Source organism: Oxyura jamaicensis, chromosome Z (genome assembly GCF_011077185.1).
Source record: "Oxyura jamaicensis isolate SHBP4307 breed ruddy duck chromosome Z, BPBGC_Ojam_1.0, whole genome shotgun sequence".
NCBI classification, from domain to species: Eukaryota; Metazoa; Chordata; class Aves; order Anseriformes; family Anatidae; genus Oxyura; species Oxyura jamaicensis.
Genome location: NC_048926.1, coordinates 8,843,108 through 8,859,597, shown reverse-complemented (window position 1 = coordinate 8,859,597; position 16,490 = coordinate 8,843,108). Strand labels below are relative to the sequence as shown.

Below are 16,490 nucleotides of genomic sequence, written 5' to 3'. Positions count from 1 at the left end.
TGGTCAGAAATCCTCGTGCCAGAAGCCATGCTCAGCTCCTGCTGAACCACCTGAGGCATCACTGGGTAGGACAGGGCTGTTACACCCAGCCCGTCCTCACCGACAGAGCAAACCATCTGCCAGGCAGAGCACTGCTCAGGGTCACCCCTTGTCTTTGATTTTGGGGCTGTTTGGGGACCAGGCTGCTCAGGTGCAAATGTTACGGGGCCTCCTGCTCCAGGCTGGGTTGAAAACCGCCGTGGGCTGACATTTACGAGGAAGGGCTGGCCGTTTTGCCTGGCAGTTAGGAACAGGCGGAGAGCTGCAAACACCAGCTTGAGCGCATTAGCAGGATGTACTAGGAGCACAAAACCAATTATGTGAGAAAAACACCAAAAACCCTGTTCTGAGAGAACTTTGGAGATGGACAAAGCTTCTAAAGGAGGCAAATGGAGGGCTGGAGCCCGCCTGGGGCTGCCCCATCCCACGATGACCATTAGGACCGTGGCAGTGATGTGACGGGGGGTGGTTTGTTGCAAACTATGTAAGTTTATGAAAATTTAAGGGTGCGCAGGGGCATTAAAGGTTTTAATTTAAAGGCTGGACGTGGTGGTTGGGGACTAGCGGGTGACTGTGGGGCAGGGCGATGGCTGGAGATGATCCTGGAGGTCAACCTTGAACACCTTTCGTGACTCTGTGGTTCCCCCGTCTGAGGGGCAGTGGTGTCTCACGACCAGACCACGACATCCCCACAGCTCTGCCCTCAGCCCCGTCAAACTCAAAAACAAACAAACAAACAAACAAAAAACAAACAAAAAAACCCTTCCCCACTTTGCCCCCCCAGCCGCCAAGCGCGCCCAACTGCCGCAACTCCAACCCCCGAGCACGACCCGCCGCAAAGCAACGATGAGCCCCCGCCGCCCTCTCAAACAAACTTACTGGGGGGCGGGACGGGGGGAGGAGCTGACCAATCGGGAGCCCGGAGTGGTGCGTGCGGACCAATGGGCGGGCGGTGGGCGGGTGCTAGCGGGGTGGGCTGCGCCACGTGGGGCGGTGGGGAGAAGGAGGCGGCAGCCATGATGGCGGTGAGGGGGCGGCATGAGGGGGCCGAGGGCGCCCGGTGGGGCTGTGCTTGGCGCCTCGAGCCCTGGAACCATGCTGTGTTCTCTCCGCAGGGCTTTAAAGAGCCGGCAGAAGCTGCAGAAGCGGAGCAGGGCTTGCAGCCTCCCGGGCGAGGCGCTGCGCGCGGTAGGAAGAGGCCGGCCCCGGCCGCGGTCCCGTCAGGGAGGCTGAGCAGGGCCGAGCTGTACGAGCCGCCGAGCAGCGAGGAGCTGAACCGCCTCAAGGAGACGGAGGATCTGTTCCACTCCAGCCTGCTGCGCCTGCAGGTGAGATCTGCCTCTCCTTAGGGCCCGGGGGGGGGGGAGTTTGAGGGGATTTGGGAGGATTTTGGGGCTGCACCGGGCTGTGAGCAGGCTGCGGAGCCCTGCTGGCCTGTCCCTTGCAAGAGGAGGGCTGGGGGACAGCAGGCATGGGGTGGGGACAGAGCCTAGGCTTCCTGAGGCTTAAAGCATGTTCTTGGGATCTCGGCCGCAGTTGTTATTGCCACCCCATCCCACGCCGGGCTTTTTGCTTCATTTACTGCTTTAAAATTGCACGTTTCTAGCAGGTGGTTGCAGTGTGTTGGGAGCATGAGTGCTGCATCTTGCCGTGTGGTGACTTAACTGCTTGTCAGTGTCAGGGGGTAACATCGCCACGTGCACCTGTCTGCTGCAGGTCTTTTGAATGGGACAGGAGGGTTTTTTGTGTTCTAGGAAAACAAGCAGCCTGTGTTTGGAGGGGGTGCTATCTAAATAGCATCTGGTGGTCTTCACATCTGTGGGTTTTGTCAGGAGCAGCTCTGATTTCCTGACTGCTTCGTGATTTTGGTAGAAGGATCTCTAGGACCTCACCCATGATGTGAACCTGCAGGGCTGCTTCTCGGAGCTGGCACTTTGTCATGCAAAAACCTTTCTGAGAGCAATGCCCATGACTGTCATAGCATTTTTTTCGTGGTTGGACCTGACACAGAAGTCAGTGGAATGGAGCTGATTTACATCTAGCACTTCACAGGAGAGGGCAGGAGCTCCTGCCTGTGGGCTGACTGTTCTCCCGGCTCTGAGATGAGTTTTTGGAGAGACCCAGGCGTTGCCCAGCTCAACTTGCTGCCTTCTTTGCCTTCTCACCATCAGTTGTGCAGTTCTTGTGTTGTAGCTGCTTTTCACGGTCCGCTTTCCCCTGCAGATTGAAGAACTTCTGAAGGAGGTTACACTGAAGGAGACCAAGAAGAAGAAGATCGATGCCTTCCTCCATGAAATTAACGGCCTGCTGAGCGCCATCCCAGAGACCTCAGGAAGTGACGTAGGTCCCAGGGGGCTGGAGAAGGCAGCGAGGCCCCTGTGCGGAGCAGGCTCTGCTGATGACAGAGCTAGTTCCCCATGGGAACCTCCCGTAGGGACAGAAAAAATACTGCCTTGCTTTGTGTTGGAGGGGTCTTCAAGGTCTGTGTGTGGGTGCCTGCCAGCTCAGGCACCCTGCAGCTGCCTGCAGCGCTGTGTGGGAGGAAGGGTCTTGTTCTGTGCCCCTCTGCTCTTGGTGATGCTGACAGCCTTCTCCTGCCTGTCCCCAGCTCACCGACCAGACGTGGCTCCCCGGGGATGTGAAGGTGCCGTTCCTGCAGGTGCCTTTTGATGTGAAGGGCAAGTTCCGCTTTCTGCCGCCGGCCCAGCTGAGTGTGGTGGGCAGCTACCTGCTGGGCACCTGCATTAAGCCTGAGATCAACGTGGATGTGGCTGTCACCATGCCACGGGTGAGTCTGGCTGTGCCTGAGCTGAGCCCCATCTCCTCCTGTCCCCTGTGGTCCTGCCCCTCTCCTCACAGTTCCTGACACAGACACGCAGTGTGGCAGCTTCTGTGAGGAGTTGGGATGGGAGGCTTCAGTGCTCACACTGTTTGGAGTTTCAGTGGCTTTGGTTTTAGCTCCTCGTGACGATCTTTGTGCCCTCTGCCTGGGCTGAACTTCTTCCATGTTGCTGGGGAAGCAGGACGTGGTCTGGCTTTGAGTGCCATTGCACTTCTGTCCCTGCTGGCAAGCCTGTGCTAGAGGGAGGCTGACGTTTGCAGGCTGTTACCAGCCTAGAGCTCCCTCCTCTTGCCATCCAGTGTGGCTCGGATCACAGAGAGGAGCCATGTAGCCTAACAGGGCTTTGGGAAGATGCAAAGCCCTGTTAGGCTACATGGCTCCTCTCTGTGATCCTACTGCCTGATGAACCAGCAACAAGGAAGCGTTCCTCACTGACCTGGAGCTCTCTCGGGCCGTAGCTGTGTGTTGGAGATGGGGGAGCTGTATGTGTGCCTTGGGCTTAATCAGGCTCTTGGGTGCAGGAGAGCTGAGATTCCCCTGTCCCTCTCCTTGCAGGAAGTCTTCCAGGACAAAGACAACCTGAACCAGCGCTACCACCGCAAGAGAGCTCTGTACCTGGCCCACATTGCCCACCACTTCTCCAAGGAGAAGCTCTTTGGCAGCGTGAAGTTTGCCTACATGAACAGCAACCATCTCAAGCCCATCCTGCTCCTCAGGCCCCAAGGTAGGGCTTTCCCCTTCCTCCAGCAGAGGGATCCTTGCACTAGGTGATAAATTTTGGAGCTTTGCTCCCAGTTCTACTTCCCCTCATCACTCACCCGTCCTCATCCTTGAGGTTTCTTCCCTTCCTTTGTTTCTTGAGCCTCTTCCCCAGCTTGGCTGGACTTCCCAGCCTTGCTGGCTTTCCCAGCCTCAGGGAGCAAAGCAGACCCTACAGAAACATGGCTCTGTCTGGCACTGTCCTTTCTGTCCAGTCTCCTCACCCCTGCTCCCCGTTATCTTCTTCCTCCCCTTGGTGCCTACAGGTAAGGACGAGAAGCTGGTTACTGTCCGACTTCACGCCTGTCCTGCCCCGGGTTTCTTCAAGCCGAGCCGCTTCCACCCTAGCAAGAACAACGTCCGGACAGCCTGGTTCATGGAGCAGAGCGCCCCCAAAGAAGGTAGGGCCTGGGCTGGGGGAACACGAGGCTGCTTGTTGCACCTGGAGCTGGGCTCGCTGCAGCCCTTTTCTGCGAGTGGGAGGTTTGTGGTTGGATCCAACATGTTACCATCTCCTCGCACAGGAGCCCCTGAGCCGCCCACCCCACACTACAACAACTCCATCCTCTGCGACACGGTGCTGCTGTCCCACCTGCAGTTCTTGTCTGCTGCCTCCACCGACTTCCCGGGCATGAAGGACGGTGTTGCCCTTCTCAAAGTGTGGCTGAACCAGAGGCAGCTCAGCAAGGTAAGGGCTGGGCTGGGCTCTGTTCGTGTGGCCACCGTGCCCTTGGCCTCTCCCCCCTTCTGATGGAAGGGGACGGTTTTTCCCCACGGGGTGGTGTGGTTGGCTTGTGGTGCCTCGCTGAGCTCTTGTTGGCTCGGACGCTTGTTTCCACAGGGCTTGGGGTGCTTCAGCGGCTTCCTGGTCTCCATGCTGGTTGCGTACCTGCTGATGAAACGCAAGATCGTCAGGGTGATGAGCGGGTACCAGGTGCTGAGAAATGTCCTGCAGTTCCTGGGTGAGTTTCCAGGGGCTTCTCTGGGCAGGGGCAGCCCGGTGTCAGCAGAGTCTCTGCACGAAGCCTGAACAGTGGAGGAGCTATGGCTCTTCTCTCTCTGTTGCTTGGCCCCTGTGGGGGATGGACAGGAGTGGATGTGAGAGAGGGGGATGAAGAAGGCGATGTGACTTGTTCCTTCCTGTTTGCCCACAGCCACCACTGACCTGAGCGTGACGGGGATCAGCCTCGTAAAGGACACAGATGACTCCCTGGTGAGGAACTGGCCATGCTGCTGGCACTGCTGGGCAGGGAAGTGCCTGCTGTGGGACGGCAGCGAGGTGATAGTTGGTGCTCTGGTGTCTGTGCTATGGCTCTGAGGGCTGTCTCTGCTCTTCCAGCCTGCCCTGGCCGACTTCCACCAGGCTTTTGAAGTGGTCTTTGTGGATCCCTCCGGGCTGGTGAACCTCTGCGCGGATATGACTGCTAGCAAATACCACCAGGTACCGGCAGGTTGTCAGGGCATCCTAGGATGCTGTCTTAGGAGTGAGCTGAGGCACGCAGAGTGGTTGGGTGCCTCAGAGAGGGCTGGTGGATGCGTGGAGGGGGTTCAGTTCTGCATTTCAAGCTTTTAACACCTCTCCTTGGCTCTGAAGCTTAGGAGTGAATTTTAAGATTTGGATTTACTGCTGCCTTAACTGTTGCACCTGAATGGTGGAGGAAAGTTCTTTAACCATGTATGGGCACCTTCAGGTGAAGCCAAACAGTTGTTCAGCGGGGGAAAAAAATGTTTTGGAGCAGAAAAACCCACTTTGATGGTAGGGACATCAAGGAGGGGTGTCCAGCCAGCAGCATAGTTGGCAGTCAAGTGACCAGCAGATAAGGACAGAGGCCATCTTGCCTCGGGTTGTGCTGGGGACCACAGAGCTGGGGGGCACTGGTGACCGCTGTTGGAGGGATTTGCTTTCCTCCTCCCCTTCTGTTCATGCTCCTGCTTTGTCTCCTCGCTCAGGTCCAGTTGGAAGCCAAGCGCTCCATGGAAATTCTGGATGACAGGATGGTGGATGGCTTCCAGGCGCTGCTCATGACCCCGAAGCCCATGCTCAGAACCTTTGACCACGTCTTCCAGTGAGTCTCCTCGTGCTGCTGGGGTGGTGCTGAGGGAGGTGGTGTCTTCAGGGAGGAGTGGGCTGCTTCTAGTTTCTGACCGGGGTGGATTTGGACCTGTTCAGCGGGAGTTGGCCCTGCTACCTGTGGGATAGATGTTGGTGCCTCTTCCATTTGCCCCTTCCACTTTTACTGCCTAGATCACTTCCCAGGAGGAGGGTGGCAACGCTTTGGCCTGAGATGCCAAAGTGCAGTGCTTCTTCTTGTAGCCCCCATCCTGTGCAGGGGACCCTCTGCTCCTTCACTTTACCGATCCTCTAGCATCTCTCTCGCAGAAGGGATTTGGTGGAGGAGGCAGAGGTGGGTGACTGGCTATTCTCTTCCTGTAGCCTGAAGCACGTCTCCAAGCTGCAAAGTGCCTGCAAGAAGATGGAGCTGCTGAACGAGCTGATGGATCGTGGTGGGAACTACGTGGCCGCAGCCCTTCCCTTTGTTGTCTCGCTGCTGGCCCGCGGGCTGGCTGGAAGAGCGCTGCTTGTGGCACACTCCTTGCCTCAGACCCCTGAGGTAACACAGTGGGCTGTGACACTACATCCTTTGCTGCTCGTGGGGTCTTGTACATCCCTTGTGGCACTGCTGGGTGCAGGGAGAGGATTTTCACTCACGGGAGGAGGTGGGCCTGTCCCCTTTGTGTGGGAACGTAGGATCTGGGGCATGAGGTGTGGCTGGGAGGCTTGGTCTAGGCAGAAGTCGTGGTCCAGCAGTAGGGCAAGGTGTAGGCAACTGGCTTTCTCACCAGGAGGCCTGTTAAGACATTCCCTATCTGTGCCCATCTTGGCACCTCTCAGCTGCATGTCCTGTGTAGCACGAGGCTTATCTACCCTGGCAGAAACTGCTCCAGCAATGTCATCTCTCCACGTGCTTCATGTTCCCTGTTTCCTCTCAGTGGCCAATCGATGCTGAACCCCCAAAGCACAAGGATGTTGGGCCCCTGACGTTTGGGCTCCTGTTTGTTCCTGAGTTTGCTGCCAGCACACTGGAGAAGGGACCACAAGCGGATCGCCCTGAGGTGAGGGGAGTTCCCTTTGTGTGGGGTGGTGGTGGGTGGGGAACACTGGTGGTTTTGGGGATGCCACACGTGATGCTGGGTGCCTGCTATGGAGAAACCATTATGGGTCAAGGATGAGGGGACTGCTGAGCTGCTGGTGCTGCTTGTGAGATGTTGGTGATAGGACATCCTGGCCCCTGGGATGCTGCTTGGTCTGGTAAGGGTGATGGCTAAGCAGGGATGAGTGCAAAGGGACTGGGTTGTGGAAGAAGCAGTGGGAGACCTGAGCTTGTTGCTCTGCACACCCTGGGGCTTCCATTCGGTTAAGGGAACCGAGAAGTGGAGCAGACCTGGTGCCCTGCTGTGACTGTAGATGGTGCTGGCAGTTACAGGACCACTTTGGCCAGTCCCTGTGGTGGTGGTGGCCCATGTCCATGGACTGTTTTAGCCAATCTCTCCCTTTTAGGCTGTGGACTTCCGGACCTTCTGGGGGGAGAAGTCTGAGCTGCGGCGGTTCCAGGATGGCACCATATGCGAGGCAGTGGTGTGGGAGGCCAGCACTGCCTGTCAAAAACGCCTCATCCCTGAGCAGATTGTCAGGCACCTGCTGAAGCTGTAAGTAGCACTGAGCAGTAGCAGGGGCTGAGTGATGTGTGGCTGTGTGGGGGGCTCCTGCTGTTTTCCCTGTTCTCTGCCATGTCTGTGGTAATCCCATTGTCAGGCTTGTGCTTTGGGGGGAGCTGTGGGTCACTTGAGCTCAGTGAAACGTGGACTCATTTCAGCATTGTGGTCTGGATACTGCTGGCTGCTTCTAGGAGAAGATGCAAGGAGGCAGTGATGTCCTGCCTTCATGTCCCAGCATCCATCTGAATATTTGTTGTTGGCAGAGCTGCGAGGTCTCAATGGCTTCTCCTCCCTCGACATTTCATGAAATGGTCTGACACCTTGTGGTAGCTAACAAGGTTGGGTCTCCCAAGAGCACTTACCATCAAATTTCAGACCTGCTAAAAATGAGACCTTCTTGCATAGGAAAAAAACACAGGGATTGCCTGGGCCTCTTATTCTGACTCAAGGAGGGGTTTTGCAAGGAAAGGCTGCGTTGGCAGCTTTACCTCTGAATCCAGTGAGGAATCCTGTGAGGCTGCACATGTTGCTGTGCTGCTTTGAGTTGATAATTTGGGCATAGGAGGAACACAAAGATACAGGACTGTGGCCTTTCTGTGTGGAGGGATTGGACTGACCCTTGCCTGTGGGCACGGCCAGCAGTGTCAGGGTAGATGGGGTGAGGTGCCCCAGCTCTAATGCTCAGTTGTGTCCCTTCATATAGGCACGCTGATATTCCTGAGTCGTCCATCTGCTACACAGGAGCACTGCTGGACTCCGTGATCAAGAGTGGGAAAGAGGTATGGTTGCTCCCCAAATGCAGGGAGCATTTCCTTCTCCTCTCAGGGAAGGGAGGTATGGGAAGAGCTGTAGGGAGGTCATCTCTGCTGCCTGGACCTGGGGCACCTGGGTGCTTCCCAGGAGATGGCAGCAAGTGTAAGGAAAATGTCCGTCTTCAGGCTCTCAGACAGGCCTTGTGGTTGGTCTGCAGAGTCCTTCCTGTGAACACAAAGCATAGCTGCTGGAGTGTTCTTGCTCTGGCAAGCTTCCACACTTCTTTCTCCCCTGCAAGCATCCCTCTGGCCTCCTCTCTGCTTGCGTGCACTACATCTGCATCATCTAAGGGTACATCACAGTACCACTGTGCTCTGGCTGCACCTCTTCACCTCCTGCATCCTTCAGGGCACTGGCCAGGCTCTCCTGTACCTTCATCCTGCAGATCCACCTGGGAAATCCAGGAGAAAGATCTTTCCTGTCCTGGTGCAAAGTCCTGATGATGCACACCTAGCGCTCCCTAGTGCTGCAGCTGATTGTGCACTTGGAACAAAGAATGTCACCGAGACAGAAAAAGATGGGTCTTGTAGGCTGGGAAATGTCTCCACCTGTACTTCTCTCCAGCTTGTGGAAGCTTAAAGCCTGGAGATGAGCTGTGGGCACTTTGGCACCACTTTGCTGGTATTTGGTTAAACCAGGGACTTTCACCTGGTTGTTACATGGAGGAGGAAACTTTTCTTTCCCCTTCTGAGGAGTTCAGGGGAACAGATAGGACCAAAAGAGTCTCTTGCACGGGGACCATTCCTAAGTCCAGCTTGGCGATGTGAACTTAGCCTCAGCTGCAGTCTGGGCAGAGCCACTTGTCAGATTTTGGACAAAATGCTAGTTTGCACAGCTTGCTGTGTAGTGAGGCAGCAAAATCTCTGCACCATGTGCCTGCAGGCTAGCCTGGGATGAGCAGGGCTGATAAATCCAGTGGTGAGAGGATGCAGTTTTCAGATCCTGAGGGCCTTTAGGAATCTGATTGTAACCAGTCCTTGCGGAATGAAGTAGTAATTTGCTCTTGCATGCAGGGTTGTGGGTAGGGGCATCTCTGCTCTTCCAGCTGCTCATGTGCAGGCAGCTCGGGGAGCCTGGGGTGGTCGAGGGATGTGGTGGGTGAGGGGAGATGGATGGTGCACCTAGCTCTAGGGATAGGCAGCCTCCGCTGGACCAGGTTTGTCATTTGTGGTGTGCCCTGCAGAGGGTGCTGCTGCTCTGCTGTAAAGCCTGGGCAGGCCAAATGCACACAACTTGATTCAGCTGTGTCTGAACTGAGCTGTTTGGCATCAGTGATGTCTCTTCCTCATTTCAAACTTTTCTCCTGTGATTCGGGGTGGTGGAAGCTGCAAGGGCAGCAGCAGTTCTTCTTTCGGGGCTTTTTAGACGTGCTCCCCAGGGTTCATGAGATGATCTGGATATATTCTGTCCTTGCTTTTGCCATGCTTCGCAGCTCTGCCTTGGCTTAGGGTGTAATCAGAGCAGCTTTCTGTTAATTGCCGCCTCTGCTGACATTGCAATAACAGACGAGGCAGCAGCAGAGCTCTCGCCTTGTCAATGTGATCTCTTTACCCTCATATCACTCCTAGTTTCTCCCTTTCTAGGCAGAAAGTTGGTAGTAGAGCTCTTGTGCAAGACACTAAGGCAGCAGCAGGAAATCATTTCACTTCTCTCTTGAAATGCATCTAGGATGCCTGCAGCTGCTGGGGAGCTGTGGGCAGATTTGCTTTGGTCTTTCCTCTCTCATTTACCTTCCTGTCTTGCTGAACGCCTGTGCCAGGTGCTGCTCTCTGGGACAAAAGTCCCAGCTCCTTGACCTCAATGCTAGCTGCAAGCGAGGCAGGGTGGGCACCTGTGCTACAGAAGTGGGAGAGGCAACTGCAGAGGTGATGTCCGTGTGTCCACAGGAATCGGGGACAGGCGAGGAGGCCATGGTCAGCGTTATCTGCTCCTACGATGACCTGAGCCGCAAGCTGTGGAACCTGGAGGGGCTGCCGCTGACGGTGACGGCAGTGCAGGGCATCCACCCGGCCCTCCGGTACACTGACGTGAGTGTCCCTGGGCACGGCCCACTGGGGGGTGGTTTGAAAGGGGTTTGGGAGAGTCTCTGGCCCTGTTGGGGTTTGGAGCAAGAATTAGTGTTTTTTTTCGTAGCCACTGAGAGCCCTCGGGGTGGTGCAATGCCTCTTCTCTGCTGTCCCACCCCTAGGGCTGAGCACATAAGTTGCTAAGCAGTTTGTGTTGGGGCGGGAGATTTGGGGGCTGGGGTGTGCAGTGCCACGGGGTTTCTGCTCCCTGTTCTCAGTGCCCTGGTGGCTGCTCTCTCGCAGGTCTTCCCTCCTATTCCCATGAAGCCGATTTATTCCTTCCATAAACAAATCAGGACCAAACGCTTGCTGCTTCCTTCGGAGGTGAAGCCCTGCCCAGCCTACATTGCCCCTCTGAAAAGTAAGTGGGGAGAGATGTGAGCAGGAGATGATGGGGGGGGGGGGGGAGAAGTGGAGGGAAGCGACGATGCTGAGTGCGTCACTGCTGCATTTGTGTCCCGTTGGTGGGACCAGAGCTCCAGCTCCTCCTGCTCCCCCGCCATAACCTCTAGACCCAGCCACCCCCAGCGAGCACCCCGTCTCTGTGTGGGGCTCACTGACCTCCTGTTGTCCCTTTGCCTCCAGTCATCTGCCACATGGAAGGCAGCGGCCGCTGGCCACAGGACAAGGAAGCCATCAAGCGCATCAAGGCAGCTTTCCACCTCCAGCTGGCTGAGCTCCTCCAGCAGCAGCACCAGCTCCTCTGCAGGCCCGCGGTCACCCACACGGACGTGTACAAGGTAGGGGGGCGTGGGGACTTCCTCCAGAGCTGTGGGCTGAGGGTGATACGGTACTGGAGGGCTTCAGGGGGGTTATGGAGGTGATCAGAACCAGGGTTCGGGTGCAAGGCCTAGCAAGAAGAATGGGAAGACTGCAGTGATGCTGGGCTGCTGCTGCCGTGTTCCTGGGGCACAGCAGCCTGGTTGTATTGCAGCCAAGCCTGACTTGTGCTTCCCTCCCCACCCCAGGATGGCTATGTTTTCCGTCTCCAAGTTGCCTACCACCGAGAGCCCCTGATCTTGAAGGAGGTGGTCACCCCAGAAGGGATGCTGAAGTACCAGGACACAGAGGAGTCTCAGCAGCTGGAGCTGGAGACGTTGCATCGGCCCTATCTAACCAGCTCCCTGCACGGGTATGTGAGGCAGAGGGTATGGGACAGACAGAACGGGGCCAGGAGCCCGTGTGGAGATGCCCTTTGATGATGGAGGGTGGTGGTGTGGTGTGGAGCTTGCTGTGGGAAGTAGTTTTTCAGCCTGCCTTGTGAGCTGGTGGGGGAGGAGAGGGGAGAGCTGGTTGTCCCTGTTGTTACATCAAAGGTCACCAACATGGGGAGACAAACACCAAAGAGCAGTATGAATAGAGGGGAACGTGTAGCAGCATTTCCACTTTTTTCCCTCTGAAATCTCAGCACCTACAGAATGCTCTGTGCTTGTGGTGCCGGACGTGCTTTTCTAGCAGGTGTTTATCCTTGTCTTTTCTCCCACTGAATGTGAAAAGGGTGTTTTGGATCCTGGGGTATGTCTGTTGAACAGTCAAAGGTATTTATCTGCCTTCTTGCAGGCTCCAGCAGCAGCACCCCGTCTTCGGCAGCTCCTGCCGGCTGGCCAAGCGCTGGGTCAGTGCCCAGCTCCTGAGTGACTGCATCTCTGAGGAGTGTGTGGACCTTCTTGTGGCGTCTCTCTTCCTCCACCCAGCCCCCTTCATGCCGCCCAGGTGAGGATGAGGAGCACGAGCTGGCCTGGTGGGGACTCGGAGCCTTTTTCTTTACCTGGGGTGAAGGAGGTGTGGGGTGGCCTCTGCATGCTGGTGGTACAGCTGCTGTGTTTCCTGAGAGTTGTCAGGGCTCCTTGTCCTGGGGGTGATGGTGGGAGAATTGGGGTGAGGGCTGTGTGGTGGCCGCCAGCACTCTGGCCCTCCTGGGTTCCCTGGGAGGGAAGTTACAGCAGTGCTGGTGGCTGCGGCTTGTGTTTGTCCTGGAAGGAACTCCCGAGGGAAGGGCAGAAGGTCAGTTACTGAAAGCTGAACGGAGCAGTGTGTTGGTAAATAATCCCTGGGGGTCAATTGCTTGCTGGCCTCTGGCAGGTGGGCTGGATATAGCTCGGAGGGAGTGAAATGAAGTTAAAGGCTGTCTTTGTGCTCTGTGTGGAGCCAAAAGGTTACGCTAACCTGCACTCAGGATCCGGCTTCCTTCCCCAAAAGAGGAGGGAGTAACTGCCTGATGCCTGGAAAGCTTTGTCTCCTAAAATAGCCTTCCCAGATGTCTCACTTTGCGAGCACGTTGTGCTGCAGCGAGGCAGGCACAGAGCGAGCTTGGCCAGCATTGCACAGAGCTGCCCTGGAGATGGGAGCAGCCCTGTCTCTGGTTCACCCTTGCTCCGTTCCCACCTGTCCATGTTTTGGGAGATGCAGGGACAGTGTCTCAATTTCTGCTGGTTTCTTTTGCATGGAGAGGAAGGAAGAAGGGTGGAAGACTCCTCAGGGCCCTGGAGAAGGGGAGGCACCTCATACTCTCACCTTGAGCATCCCTTCCTGGGCTGTGTGTGGCCTGGGCATCACTAAATCACTCCCAAACCCTGTTCCTGCTGAGGTGCCAGGCTGGGGGAGCAAATGCCAGTGTTGAACTGTTCTGTATTGTCTGCAGCTCTCCCCAGGTGGGGTTCCTGCGCTTCCTCAACCTGCTGGTGACCTTTGACTGGAACAACAACCCTCTCATTGTCAACCTGAATGCCGGCCTCACAGGTGAGCGGGCAGCACGTGGGCCAGGGCTGTGGGAGAGCTGTGGTGTGAGGGTGCTGAGCCCTCCTTTGGTCAGCTCCTGGCTCCAGGCTTTTTGGATATGTGGGGACTCCCAGGCTTCTGCGTGGAACACGGAGATTTTCTACTCATTTCCTCTTCTGCTGTGTTTAACCTGGCTTCAGCGTTGGGTTGTGGCTTTGAGAGCCCCACTGAGCAGCCTCCATCACAGGGGCTATCTGCTAGTTCCCAGCTGTGAGACATGCAAGGAAAAGGGGCTACAGTCCTCTACTGTTTGTTACCTCTTGAGCTTTGAGGATTTCCTGGTAAATGTCTCTGGTTTCCAGAGGAACATCTTGGCACTTCCAAGTGGACCTGAGGCTCTACACTCTTATTATTTTGTCTGCTGATCATCTTTTAGGTACCAGCTGTCTCTTCCTGGGAGCCAGAAGAGACCATGGGATTGACGTAGCTTTGCTGGGGTGCCAGTGTGGGTGGGACAGCAACAGTTAGTGTTTAAAGCTGACTTATAGGAGAAGGAAGAGCTGCTTGGGAGTGTGGGCAGGCTCATGGAGGGAGCAGCTGTTTCCGTGGGTTTCAGCACTCCCCCAACTTTCTCCTTTTTGGGAGAATGGGTTTTGGAACCTCAATTTTTTCTGCACTCCAGTTTCTTTCAATGAACAAAATGGGAAATGTTTTTGGCCAAAGAGCTGTTTTTTCCACTGAGAAAGCAAAATAGAAGACTATTCAGGTGCAATCTCTCTTGTAAGCTTATAATATGAGCTCCCAGCAGCTCTCAGCCCTTGTTAGTCCCAGTGACTGCAGCTTGCGTTGTGTCTAGGCCCATGTGAGAGTGTCTAGATGAGTTCAGAGCCAAGGTCCACCCAGCCCTGCATCCTGTCTCCAAAATTCCTTGCTGGCAATGCAGAGGGAAGTGCTAGATCAGAGCAAGTGCAGAGCTGATGCTCCCCTTGCTTCTATCCCAGCTGCTGGCAGCGTGCGCTGGTGCTTGTTTCTCTGCTGCAGAGGTCTGTTCTGGAGGGCTTGGTGAGAGCCACCCGCTGCTTTCCCTGCAGAACCGCTGGTGGGGCTCAGCCCCAGGATCATCTGGCTCTGTATGGCAGCAGAGCAGGGCTGAGGCATGGTGGGAAGGGACAAATATAGGGAAGGGACAAAGGACTGCTGGGCTCGCCACCTCTAAACCTTACTGGGCTGCAGCCACCCTCATAGCATGCCCTAGTTTTATTTGTGGAGGGATTGTGTGTCCCGCAGCCTCTGGTCCGGTCTCAGGCTGGCATTTTTGCAAGCCGGCAACGTGCTGAGAGCTGGGGAGATGCAGGCAGTTGTGTATCAGCACCCTTTCTGTTTAGCAGACAAGAAAAAAGAGCAAATATCCTGACCCTAGTTTAAGATGTGCTGGGAAGTACCAAGGCTGGGCTTGCAAGGAATGAATGTCTCACTGAAAACTCATAGAGAATTAAAAAAAACCTTGGGAGCTTGTTTGTATGACGGATCTATCTGGTGGTGTGGCTGTGGGGGATGAAAGGTGATCTGGAGAGTTCATCTCTTCAGTGGCTTCCTGTCTCTAGATAAATGGCTGTGATTTTCCCCTCATGCTTTTACACACTCTCCATGGTCAGCAGCACATCCCTCTGCACCTCGCTTTGCAAGGTCTGCAGGGCACTGAGGTCTGGAGTTGGGATCAGAGGGCGGGAAAGGTTAAAGCACATTGCACCACCCTTTTCTGGACTGTTATGTGGGCAAGGAGGCTGGTGGAGGGCTCTGGGTGCAGCAGAGTATCTCACCCAGCTGCCTGCCCTCTGCAGACTCTGAGTGCACAGAGATCAAGAACAAGTTTGTGGCTGCTCGCTCTCGCCTCCCTGTCATGTTCATCGCCACCCCCAAAGACCAGTGGAGCTCGGTGTGGACCCGAGAGCGACCATCGGTGCAGGTGAGCTGGGGCTCCTGATCCATGCCTTGTGGTGCCTGGGCATTTCCCTGCTCCCAGTGTTGGGGGGAGCTCTGCCAGCCCCATGGGTGACTGGGGTTCCCCCTACATCCAGGAGTTTCACCCGCCAGTTCTCTTTCCTCCCCAGATCCTGCAGCGCCTTCTTGTGCTGGCCGCAGAGTCTCTCCGAGCCCTGGAGGAGCAGCTTATGGACCCGCTCGGCAGCCAGGATGTGAAGGTAATCCCTTGGGGACCCACATGAGGGTTTTTGGGTTCTGGCAAAGCAGATGGGAGAGGAACTGGACATGGAGGAGTTCCAGCCATCATCATGTGGGCTGGAGGCTGCCCCTTCCAGTCCTGCTCCTGTGTGCAGGCGTGTGTGCGTTACCTGAGCTCCCAAACTCCTGCCCAGTTGCAATTTAATAAATCCTCTGTCTCTCCCCACCTCGTGCAGTGCGGGAATGGCTCATCCTGGCTCCCAGCTTGCCTTGGGGCTTTGCAAAAACATCATTTGCTTCTCCCAAGCCTTGACCCTTCTGCTTTAACATGAGCTGAGCTCGGCAGCAAGCACTGTTGCAGGACTTCTGATGGCATTTAGGTTTGGGTGAGCGTGCTGGTGTCTTGACAGTGGGAGGGGAATTGAAACCAAGTTGGTCTGAGCTCTTGTCGTGAAGCAGTCTCAATAGAAAGTGCTGGGAGGCAAGAGCTCTGGGAAAATCCACCTAAAATCCAGCATTTCAGACTGTGTCTGAATGTGGGGTTTTACTTCCATTTGGAAAAGATTATGGAGGGAAAGGGAAGAAAAGTTAGGTTCCTCTGTATACCTGGCCTGCGGTCCTTCAGCAGCATTGAAATCCAAGTCATTGCATCTCCCCTGTGTAGGGAGCAAGCCGAGATGTGGAAATCGTGTTTTCTTCCTCATCTTTCAGGTGTGTTAGTGTCCTTGTCTATAAAACAAGAGCACTGTTTCTGTCTGCCCATGGGACAGACAGTTCTTTCTTGGGATTTGGTTTGTATAGCACCCTGAAGTTGTTGTCTGTTGCCAGCTGCCCTTGTTTCTGCAGTTTTATCCCCATTTGTGGTATGGAAATTTCCCGTGGTGGCTCTGTAGCCTGTCCTGTGACCAGACCAGTGACCCTCTGAAGTGCTGGGACTGGGGTGCTGGTTTTGGCGTGCCCAGTCTCCTCCACAAAACACAGGTGCTGAGACACCTTTCTCCTGCTCTCAGGTCCGCTGCGTAGTCTGTGTGTAACTTGTGGCAGCAGGACTTGTCACCGCAGGGTCTAGCACCGTGAGGGCCCTTGATTTGTGCCCGTGAAGCCGCAGAGGAGCACAGCTGACGTGTGAAGGGCTGTCGGGCCGTGCTGATTTTGGCAGTGCCGTTCCATGTTTAAGGGTGGCAGGTGCTGACCAAGAACCGTGAATGGCTTCGCTTGTTCTACCTCCCCTCCTGGCTGCTGGCGCTGTTGCAGTTGGGCTCTTCCCCAGGGGAGGATGGCAGTGACACGAGGGAGGCAGGTGGTTGGAGAAGACCCTTGTGTGCAGTTAGGGGCAGGGCTCAGGGCTGCATCCT

At 55.8% G+C, this 16,490-nt stretch overlaps 1 protein-coding gene across 1 annotated transcript in view; it reads left to right on the top strand.

The window, feature by feature from the left end:
* The first annotated feature begins 1,042 nt into the window (after positions 1-1,042).
* NOL6 (nucleolar protein 6) overlaps positions 1,043-16,490 on the top strand; it is a 29,380-nt gene continuing 13,932 nt past the window's right edge. The window contains exons 1-23 of the mRNA XM_035310556.1: positions 1,043-1,064; positions 1,155-1,367; positions 2,263-2,379; positions 2,648-2,827; positions 3,437-3,605; positions 3,907-4,041; positions 4,165-4,328; positions 4,482-4,602; positions 4,795-4,853; positions 4,980-5,081; positions 5,591-5,706; positions 6,075-6,252; positions 6,632-6,754; positions 7,200-7,348; positions 8,061-8,136; positions 10,057-10,197; positions 10,480-10,597; positions 10,822-10,976; positions 11,205-11,368; positions 11,797-11,949; positions 12,878-12,975; positions 14,796-14,920; positions 15,066-15,155. Of these exons, the coding sequence (XP_035166447.1) occupies positions 1,056-1,064; positions 1,155-1,367; positions 2,263-2,379; positions 2,648-2,827; positions 3,437-3,605; positions 3,907-4,041; positions 4,165-4,328; positions 4,482-4,602; positions 4,795-4,853; positions 4,980-5,081; positions 5,591-5,706; positions 6,075-6,252; positions 6,632-6,754; positions 7,200-7,348; positions 8,061-8,136; positions 10,057-10,197; positions 10,480-10,597; positions 10,822-10,976; positions 11,205-11,368; positions 11,797-11,949; positions 12,878-12,975; positions 14,796-14,920; positions 15,066-15,155 (2,955 nt within the window). The 5' untranslated portion in view covers positions 1,043-1,055. The remainder of the gene's footprint in view (positions 1,065-1,154; positions 1,368-2,262; positions 2,380-2,647; positions 2,828-3,436; positions 3,606-3,906; positions 4,042-4,164; positions 4,329-4,481; positions 4,603-4,794; positions 4,854-4,979; positions 5,082-5,590; positions 5,707-6,074; positions 6,253-6,631; positions 6,755-7,199; positions 7,349-8,060; positions 8,137-10,056; positions 10,198-10,479; positions 10,598-10,821; positions 10,977-11,204; positions 11,369-11,796; positions 11,950-12,877; positions 12,976-14,795; positions 14,921-15,065; positions 15,156-16,490) is intronic.